Source organism: Odontesthes bonariensis, unplaced genomic scaffold (assembly GCF_027942865.1).
Source record: "Odontesthes bonariensis isolate fOdoBon6 unplaced genomic scaffold, fOdoBon6.hap1 scaffold_289, whole genome shotgun sequence".
NCBI classification, from domain to species: domain Eukaryota; kingdom Metazoa; phylum Chordata; class Actinopteri; order Atheriniformes; family Atherinopsidae; genus Odontesthes; species Odontesthes bonariensis.
This window is the reverse complement of record NW_027457497.1, coordinates 12,330-23,195: the sequence shown is the minus strand read 5'-3', so window position 1 is coordinate 23,195 and position 10,866 is coordinate 12,330. Positions and strand designations below refer to the sequence as shown.

General features: G+C 43.3%; 1 protein-coding gene across 1 annotated transcript; it reads left to right on the top strand.

Moving 5' to 3' along the window:
• Positions 1-7,552: 7,552 nt before the first annotated feature.
• On the top strand, positions 7,553-9,955 carry LOC142376412 (uncharacterized; the record flags this gene model as incomplete). The annotated part of the gene is made up of 11 exons (XM_075459942.1): positions 7,553-7,655; positions 7,759-7,862; positions 7,961-8,233; positions 8,432-8,525; positions 8,626-8,693; positions 8,802-9,020; positions 9,119-9,184; positions 9,258-9,383; positions 9,470-9,532; positions 9,619-9,684; positions 9,833-9,955. Coding segments are annotated over exons 1-11 (1,305 nt in total), but the record flags the coding sequence as incomplete, so codon positions are not given.
• Between the last annotated feature and the right edge of the window lie 911 nt (positions 9,956-10,866).

Genomic DNA, 10,866 nt, shown 5'->3' with positions numbered 1-10,866 from the left:
CAGTGATAACGGCCCTCGCAGCCAAGCGCAGCTCCGGCCTTGCGACCGCCTGACCGCCGGCACCGCCACCCCGACGTGGTCACCGACGCCGTCACACGTCTCCCGCGCCCGTCCACCGGGCGGAGCGTGCGACGAATCTCCCAAATCGTTTTCAGTCCATGTCAGTACGACACCAGTGGCACGTGTTCAAAGTTGGAGCGATATCTCACCTTCCAGACAGGAGTTACCGTCACTTCCTGTTTTGTGGGGGCGGGGTTTAGCGACGTCAGAAATATACCATGCCAACATTTCAAGCGCTGCTCCGTATTGATGCACAAAAAATATGGTGCAGATCGGATGATGTCTCAAGGAGATATAGCTGTTTATATTATCTAGGGGGCGCAATGGAGTCACACTCCAATATAATCCTATTGGGCTCTTTAGATGTTAACAATGGTCATTCATATCTAGTTTGGTGCAAATCGGATGATGCATGTGAGATTTAGAGCCGAACGTATGCAAACGGCGAGGGATTGGAATGTGCCATTCTCGCCACGCCCACACTATTTTGTAGGTCCTGACAAGACGCACAGGTGTGCTGAGTTTCACGATTGTCGGTGAAAGCATGGCTTGGATCTGATGTTTTTAGATGTTCTAGGGGGCGCTGTGGAGGCATTAGGCCACGCCCATCAAATATTGGACGGCACACCTGTTGGGGGGTGGATTAGGATCGATCCCAGTGAGTTTGGTGCATCTGGGCTCAAAACTGTAGAATTTAGAGCCAAACGTATGGTAACGGCGTGATGTCTGAGTTCACCAAGCCGCCATAGCCACGCCTTCAACTGAAAACTTTTGGTGCTTTAAAGGAAGTGAGACCAACTTGTTATCTGTGTTCTCACACAAGATCATGTTGATTAGGTGAAGGGGGCCAGAGATGGAGCTTTCCAAGTAAAAAAAGTGACTTCCTGTTCTGAGGGGGCGGGGCTTATATGACGTCAGCATATGACCACATAGGATTGACATGCATCCAACATGGATGACTCATACCAAGTTTGGTGCAGAATGACCTTTTTAGGTGAAAGTTATAGCGTTTCGTTTACACTGGCGAGTACGCCAAGTTCGCCGCTTGGCCAAGCCCCCTAAACATGCTCAAAAACTCAAGTCTTCTGATAACTTTTGTGCCCCCATCCCTTAACTGCATACTGACCAAAAATGAAGTCCGTAGCTCAAAATCCCTGGGGCGTGAAAATTTTCCTGCGAGGTGTGTAAATATGAAAAATGGCCAAAATTTGCCCTTTGACCCAAAATGGCCGCCTCCTTGTACATTTTAGAGCATACCTCCAAGAGACTTTTGTTCTTGATTTGAGAAGATCTACGTACACACCGAGTTTCAGATCTCTAGGACGTACGGTTTGGGCTATCTCACGTTAGGTGGCGCTGTAGAGCAGTTTGTCGACGCCCACTTTCGAGTACATTAAAAACATGTGATTTCACGCGGGGGACAATTTTGGGTAAAGTTTCGGGAGTTTTCGAATACGTTCAGGCATCCCCATTTGCGATTCCGCGTGGAGAAGAAAAAGAAGATGAATAAGAATAGTGAAATCCTACAGATACAATAGGCCTTCGCAGCGCTTAGCTGCTCGGGCCTAACAAGAACTGCAAGCAGTGATAACGGCCCTCGCAGCCAAGCGCCGCTCCGGCCTTGCGACCGCCTGACCGCCGGCACCGCCACCCCGACGTTGTCACCAACGCCGTCACACGTCTCCCGCGCCCGTCCACCAGGCGGAGCATGCGACGAATCTCCCAAATCGCCTTCAGTCCACGACAGTACGACACCAGTGACATGTGTTCAAAGTTGGAGCGATATGCCACCTACCAGACAGGAGTTACCGTCACTTCCTGTTTTGTGGGGGTGGGGTTTAGCGACGTCAGAAATATACAATGCCAACGTGTGAAGCGCTGCTCAGTAATGATGCACAAAAAATATGGTGCAGATCGGATGATGTCTCAAGGAGATATAGCTGTTTACACAATATAGGGGGCGCAGTGGAGTCAAACTCCAATATAATCCTATTGGGCTCTTTAGATGTTAACAAAGGTCATTCATATCTAGTTTGGTGCAAATCGGATGATGCGTGTGAGATTTAGAGCCGAACGTATGCAAACGGCGAGGGATTGGAATGTGCCATTAAGCCACGCCCACACTATTTTGTAGGTCCTGACAAGACCCACAGGTGTGCTGAGTTTCATGATTGTCGTTCAAAGCATGGCTTGGGGCTGATGTTTTTAGATGTTCTAGGGGGCGCTGTGGAGGCATTAGGCCACGCCCATCAAATATTGGACCGCACACCTGTTGGGGGGTGGATTAGGATCGATCCCAGTGAGTTTGGTGCATCTCGGCTCAAAACTGTAGAATTTAGAGCCAAACGTATGGTAACGGCGTGATGTCTGACTTCACCAAGTCGCCATAGCCACGCCTTCAACTGAACACTGTTGGTGCTTTAAAGCAAGTGAGACCAACTTGTTATCTGTATTCTGACACAAGATCATGTTGATTAGGTGAAGGGGGGCAGAAATGGAGCTTTCCAAGTAAAAAAAGTGACTTCCTGTTCTGAGGGGGCGGGGCTTAGATGACGTCAGCATATGACCACATAGGATTGACATGCATCCAACAGGGATGACTCATACCAAGTTTGGTGCAGATTAAACTTTTTAGGTGAAAGATATAGCATTTCGTTTACACTGGCGAGTACGCCAAGTTCGCCGCTTGACCAAGCCCCCTAAACATGCTCAAAAACTCAAGTCTTCTGATAACTTTTGTGCCCCCATCCCTTAACTGCATACTGACCAAAAATGAAGTCCGTAGCTCAAAATCCCTGGGGCGTGAAAATTTTCCTGCGAGGTGTGTAAATATGAAAAATGGCCAAAATTTGCCCTTTGACCCAAAATGGCCGCCTGCTTGTACGTTTTAGAGCATACCTCCAAGAGACTTTTTTTCTTGATTTGAGAAGATCTACGTACATACCAAGTTTCAGATCTCTACGACGTACGGTTCGGTCTATCTCACGTTAGGTGGCGCTGTAGAGCAGTTTGGCAACGCCCACTTTCGACTCCATTAAAAACATGCAGTTTCACGCGGGGGACAATTTTGGGCAAAGTTTCGGGAGTTTTCGAATACGTTAAGGCATCCCCATTCGCGATTCCGCGTGGAAAAGAAAAAGAAAAATAACAAGAACTGCAAGCAGTGATAACGGCCCTCGCAGCCAAGCGCAGCTCCGGCCTTGCGACCGCCTGACCTCCGGCACCGCCCCCCCGACATGGTCATCAACGTCGTCACGCGTCTCCCGTGCCCGTCCACCGGGCGGAGCGTGCGACGAATCTCCCAAATGGCCTTCAGTCCACGACAGTACGACACCAGCGGCACGTGTTCAAAGTTGGAGCGATATCTCACCTTCCTGACGTGAGTTACCGTCACTTCCTGTTTTGTGGGGGCGGGGTTTAGTGAAGTAAAAAATTAACAACGTTAATGTGTCAAGTGTTGCTTTGTAATGATGCACAAAAAATATGGTGCAGATCGGATGATGTCTCAGGGAGATATAGCTGTTTAAATAATCTAGGGGGCGCACTGGAGTCACACTCCAATATAATCCTATTGGGCTCTTTAGATGTTAACAAAGGTCATTCATATCTAGTTTGGTGCAAATTGGATGATGCATGTGAGATTTAGAGGCTAACATATGCAATTGTTTTAAATATACAAATTTGGTTTGGAATTATTATATTAATGTAATAAAAATATATAAGTCTAACATTTTATATGTTTCATCTATTGAAAACTTCTTAACTTTATGCATTGCTTCAGTCCTGTGCAGTGGGTTAAACTATAAGCTATGTGGTGTAATATTCAATATGCCACATTATAGAGAAATAACAGTTTTGAGTATTTTTTGTATTTGAAAAAAATCATTTTTATCAGATTTTAGAAGTTTTGGAACACATGAATTAACACATGGACACCAGGAAAAACAGATATAATTTTTAACAACACACATGTAGGGACGTCTCAAGTCGGGTTCGAACCCGCGACAAGCAATCTAACATGGTAACAAGCGCAGCTCCGGCCTGGCGACCGCCTGACCGCCGGCACCGCCGCCCCGACGTGGTCATCGACGCCGGCACGCGTCTCCCGCACCCGTCCACCGGGCGGAGCGTGCGACAAATCTCGTATTTGAATAAAATCATGTTTTATCAGATTTTATAAGTTTGCAATTCATGATTGAACACTTGGACACCTGGTAAAACTGAAGTCATTTATAAACAACTGTCTGTTATATAAATAATTAAAGGTGATAGAGAATGGTTGAATGGGGCATTAATCCTTGTTCTGTGATGTGATATGTATCCCCAAAAAATTGGTTGGGTATGTAATGGCTCAGAACCCCCCTAAAAACTTCTCTGAAACAGCTGTTACTATGCTGGGTTTAGAATGCGTTTTTTTCCGTCGTTTCAGAGCTTATCTGGCAACTTCATTATGAAATATAAGTTTCCGTTGCTTGTTTCATAAGAATCAGAATTCGTTTTATTGCCATTGTTAGTGAACAGTGTTCACTAGTTGCGAAGGTCTAACTAGGGATTTGCTGCGGCGTAAGGTTCAAACATGTAACATAGGATAAAAAATAAAGAATAGAAAATGTATGAATATAAAATGTACAAGGTGTGTACAACAATACACAGTATCCAATATACAGAGCAACAACTGTGCAGCTTCATTAGTGCAATTTTAATGATGGTAAAGTGACCGGGGCAGGTTATGAGGTGATTATGAAGTGTTCATAAGTCCAACTGCAAGGGGGAAAAACTGTTTTTGTGACGGGAGGTTCTGGTCCGAATGGACCGAAGCCTCCTGCCCGAGGGGAGTGGTGCAAATAGTCCATGTGCAGCGTGAGAAGGGTCAGCTGTGATCCGACCTGCTCGCCCCATAGTCTTGGAGAGGTGCAGGTCATGGATAGATGGGAGGCTGCAGCCCATCACATTCTCAGCGGTGCGCACAGCTTGCTGCAGTCTGGGTCTGTTCCTGTCGGAACTGACCATGAGCTGCTCGGAACGGAGCTTTGTGAAACTGTAGTCAGTGAAATGCGCAGCGCAGCGCAAAGGAAAACTCCGCGGTTGGGGAAGCTTTTAAAAATAAATAAAAGCCATTGATTGCGAACATTGCTTTCTGGGGGAAGAATTTGTATTGATCGTAGTCCGCTTTTACAGCCTCGGAAGGTACACAAGTTCCTGTTTCTCGCCAAAGGGGCGTGTCTGAAACGGAGTGGCTGTGGACTTGGGTGCGGGGGGGGGCGCGATTGCTGATAAAGTTACGTCACTTTTTCACAAAAATGGATAGGGGGATATATATTAAAAAGGGGAGTACTTGAAACAGAGGTTCTGACACTTGCTGGCACTTCATGAGTACTCCCCACAGCGGGGAGACTCAGGACTAACACCAAAAACGGGAAAAAGACGATTTGGATTCTCTATCCCCTCTAAGTAATGTCACAAGCTGGATTCGAACCGGCGTCATAAAATGTGTTGAGGTTCAGAAACATGTGAAATATCCATTAGGCTACAGATTATTATTGGAAACCAAGAGTGTCAAAGAGTTTATATTCATAGTTAAGTCTCGCGATGCAGCACTGTGACGTCATGTGAAACCCTCCTATAGCCTGTGTTCTGTATCACGTGATTCTTTCGGGGCTGGCCGCGCCTGCTTTAAATAGTTGGGTTTGGTCAACCGCTCTCAGTTCATGAATGTCTTGGACGTTCGTGAGCTTAAAGTTTTCAAACAGTTGAAAAACTGCTGAACGCTTTTTCTTCATTTTTCTGCAAATCTTCGATTGTTGGACTTTATCTTTCCGAGGTAAGTTTTGTTAAGTTATTTTGTTTTAATCAGTTAAGGTTGACCGTGATTCTGTTTTGATAGTTAATGCTTTGAAGTTTATTAAAAATTACTCAGTTTGAAACTATCAATCTTTTTGTAAAGAGAATATACGAAATAATGAATTAATGTAATATTAACTGTATAAGGTAAGGGCGTTAATACTGTGTTTTTTGGGTCGCTGTCGGTGGCTTGCTGTCGGTGGCTTGCGTGCCTCGTGCTGCGTTTAATAGCATGGCTGCTAACAAAAGGCTGCAATGTAAACGAACGGGGAGACTGGCGTTCTTACGCTAGCATACTGCCAACATGGTGGATAGGGACGGGGCGCTGTACTACGACGATTTTCAATACAGTCTGTTCACTTTTCTTCGGTTGAAATTAAAAAGGATTTTGTTTTATTGATAATTGTGTAGCAAATGTAGACGGTATTTAAATTACATGCGTTTTTAAGGAGAACTCCGGTATTTTCAACATTAAGCCTCATTTCTGAGAGAAGGAAGACATGTTTGTAGTTCTCTCGCACTGGAAATGCAATACACCTAGCAGCATTTCTGGTGCGAGAGAACTACAAACATGGCCTACATCAAAAAAGCGCTGAGGGGGGTTTTAAAACATTGCAGACGACTCAGAAAAGAGGCTTAATGTTGAAAATACCAGAGTTTTCTTTTAATAAGCCGCAAAGGTGTGTTGTGTTTTTTTTTTTTTTTTTTTTTTTTTGTGCTGCTGTTTTAAAAATAAGTGACTGATTTTGATAAGCTATTTAAACTAAAGGCTGATTCATACCTCTTAAAGCTGCCGTCGGCAACCTTTATTTAGTCATATTAGCTTGAACTGTTTTGGGATTCTGGAAGTAGAATATTAAATGGGCTGTTTAGGAAAATTCCCAAATTCTGTAGCTTTCTCTAAAGCCTGTAATCATGCTTGCAAAAATCGAGCGCTCCCGGCTGTTTTTAACCAGTCACGTTAGGTTTATTATTTCTCTATTATCTGAGCAGAACAGTCACCAACCACGTGTTCCAAGCTGAGCGTGAGTCTGCCCCTAGCTTGTGTGCGCGCACACTGGTGTGAACTCACGTGCACAACCTCGTCCACAGAGGGGGAGTGACCTGAAAGTCGGAAAATTCGAAATTAAACAACTTTCAGGTCCTTCCCCCTCTGTGGACGAGTTTGTGCACGTGAGTTCACACCAGTTAGCGCGCACACACCAGGGGGCTTGCAAGGGCTTGCATTGTTTTGTTTCATGTTTGGAATGATCAATAGAGAGCAGAGGAGCTTGGTTTTATCTGTTATACTATTAAATATATATATATTAAAACTTTTATACTTGTTAAAAGTATCATGATATCATAAGTTGGAGAGTGCAGTCCTAGTTAATTTTTTTTTCATGTTTATCCATGAGGATTGAATGTTCCTTTTCAATGGTTTTATGTATTTACTGGCTTTCACTGTGCAGAAAACTTTCAAATCATTTGCAGTCAACTTAACATTACTGCTTACTTTCATAATTAGGATAAATGGTAGTATTTGCTCTTGTAAATATATGTATTTTTAACAGATTTTAGTAGTTGTCTTTTTGTATATTGTCTTCTCATCATTGAGAATGTGCTGTAATCTCTTATGTTTTTGTCATATTTCTCTAATGTCAATTTGCAGATGCCACGAACTAGTCGTAGATCTCAAGCTGCTCGTCGCCGTGCTGAGGCTTTGCCTGTTCAGCGCATTGGCGTACCAACGCCATCCAGTGACTTTGTTGGCCGTGAGTATCATTTATATATTATTAAAGAATGGAGAGTATTTGTATATTCTGTGTGCTAATATATATTGTTTTCAGTGATTAATATATATCTTTTCCTTTATAGGCCGCGGAACTGGGCGGCGACACAAAGCGAACGAATGGCCAATCAGCGAGCATACTGGGCGTCGTCACAAGCTGGTCATTCCGGATGGGAGCCTTGATAAGAAAGTATGAAAATTTTCATGCTATTCAAATATACAATGTAGAAATGGATTGCTTATTGTCAGTTTGCTATAATTTGTCTTTTTTTTTTTTTCCTCCCATAGCTGGTTCTTGTTATCGGGGCGTCCCATTTGCGGTCCTTGGCAGATGGCATTGTTAAAATGCAAGGAGGTTTCGTATCTTTTGCCTTTATGTCGACTCCAGGGGCTGACGCAGATCAGCTGCGCAAGGAGGTTGAGAAGGTCGTACTTCCTCGTCGTCCTGACGCTATTTGCGTTTTTGCTCCATCCAACAACCTCACGTCCAGCATCAACCACCAAGAGGCAGGACGGGCCTTTAAGTTGTACCTTGAGGCAGTTCGTGAGCACTGCACTAAGGTGTGTTATTTTATTTTCAAGTCAAGTTTATTTATATAGCGCATTTCAGACACAAGTGCAATTCAATGTGCTTCACATTAAAAAAGGAATAAGAAGAATAAACGTAACAAAAGAGAAATAAAAAAACTTAAAACACCAAGCATCAGTAGTTGATGTATTTGTAAATAAAGTAATTTGATAATGCAATTCTTCCTCTAGGTGTTCTGTATCGGTATGATTCCACGCTTGACGGAATCCATGGAGAAACAGGAGCTATTCCAGCAGGAGTATCATCGTGTTTCGGCAAATCTAAGTATGGAGTAAAATAATTCTGAGTTCATTTCCAGTATTTTGATGGCAGTTGTCTTTGGTGAAAAGGATGTTTGTATAATTATACATATTTTTCTTTTCAGAGATGCCGTTTTATTCCATTGCCGAGGACTTCCCCCTAAGTCGCGTCGATCTGTGGAGTTATGATGGAGTAAGTACAATCTTATTCTGAAGTTAGAAAGTGGTGAGAATTTATATTCAATACTTATTTTACTTGTCTGTTGTTTTGCTGATTTATATACCTTTTATTTTGGTTTAGATTCACCTTGACGACAACAAGGGGATGCGCATCCTCAGTGATCGCATTTGGGTGTTTGCGCATCAGTTCCTGGAGCTGTCTGCACCCAAGCCACTGGCCACGAGTCAGGCAGCTGTTCCGTATAAGCCACGGTTTGTGTCGCGTGTGGTTGTGAAGGGAGTGGAACGAGTTCCACGTCCACCCCCTCCAGAGTGGACAACCGTGAGATACGGCAGGAAGGTAAGGAAGTTTGTTGTTCCCGATGTACTTTTATGCAAGGATGGGATTTAAGTTGGTGTGTAATGTTCTGAAATGGCTTTTGTGTGTTCTTTTTATAGAGGAGCCATTCGGGGGAATCTGACTCTGATTCACCCAAGGAAAGGGTGGTTCCTGATAAGGTGAGTGTTTCACAACCACTTGTTGTAAAGCATTTTTAATGTGATTAGTATATTCATTATTTCATTTTTTGTGTAACAGATTGCTACTCCAGTTTTGAAGGAGTGTTACATCCCTCTGAATCCTGTTCGTTTTTCACCTGAGTTGTTGGTTGCCATGGAAAAAGTTTCTCCAGTGGCAGTGGCAGATGTTCACACAGGCAACGAGGTAAGTTGCAGCAAAGTGTATTTAAAAACAGTCTCAGTATTGTCTTTTAGAAAAGACACAGATCTGACATGTTGTTTGTGTTATAGATGAAGCCTGTGGAACGTGTCAAGAACCCAGCTGTCTTAAGGACCAGGCGTGTGAGACAGCAGGTTTGTAAAACCTTAAGCGAGTTAACTTTTCAGATCTTCAATGAGGATAATTGTTCATAATTAATTTATTTGTCTTTGTCTTTCAGGTTTCAGCCACACCGAGCGTAACTCCTGCCGCTGTTGGTGTGGGGCTTGTGTCTGTGAAGAAGAATGTAAGTGTGGTCCATATTTAGCTTTTTATTATGTTAAATGTGTAAGCAATATGAAACCTTAAAGTGTATTACTGAAAACACTTGGTTTAAATTATTTGGAATCTTGGTTTAAAATCAGATGAATTAATGTAATGATTTTGTTTTATAGGTTGAGGCAACATCCAAACAGGTGGATGTCTGCGATGTGGTGCGTTCTCCCCATCCTCAGGAGGCGTCTGACTGTCCTGGTTTGGTGTCTGTCCGTCCGTCCGAGCTCGTTTCTGACCGGGAGGTTTGTATAACAACATTTTTGGTAGTAAATGTAAAGAAATGAATACAAATAAAAGAAATGATGTTTTCTAATGTCGTTGTAGATGCTTGAGGTGTCGGTGGATTTCGAGTGCAGCCAAACAAGAGGTCAGTGTGTTAACTCCAGTTCTTGCAGGTGTTCAGAGCGGTTCCCCCCTTCTCTTATTTTAGGAACAGTTAGTCATAGTAATCAGTCTGTTAGCAATATTTTAATGTCCAGTAGTGTTGTAGCAGCTATAAAACACCAAACTTCTCCAATTTGCACTTGGAAATCATCGGATGTCGATGCAGTTGATGCGGAAGGTCAGAAGTTGGCAGAATATCTTGATACAGAAAGACCTCAGAGAGGCACAAAGCCAGAGTTTTGCAAGTTGGTGGAGCGACAAAGTATTTTTGGTAAAAAATGGAAAGTACTAATTGGGGGTACTACATATGGTCAATTTAATTTGAATCTGGAGGAGGAATTTAGTGAGGAGTTACAGATGTATTTGTTGAGAAATGGAATGTGCATTCTTAATCTTGAGGGTTCATGTAGCCTGGTTATCCATCATGAATCTTATTTTGTCATTGTGGACTGTGGAATAAGAAATTTACAGGGGTTGGCGTCAGAAACTGGTACATCTGTAGTGGTATTTAACACTTGCTTCAATGATTTAATGATTCACATTATGAATCTTCGGAAATCATTAAATGCGACGGAGTATGGCATGTCTGCGATTTCTGTACAACAGAGTAGCTTTGGTTTAGAAGCATGTACCACAGTCATTGCTGACACGCAGGTCACAGACGAACATCATGGTGCCAGTTCAAGTAGTCAGCAATCAGTTAGAGGATCATTCCATCAGGGCGATGATCGGTTTAAGTACGGAGGACTGCAGTGTGCAGCTGTGACTC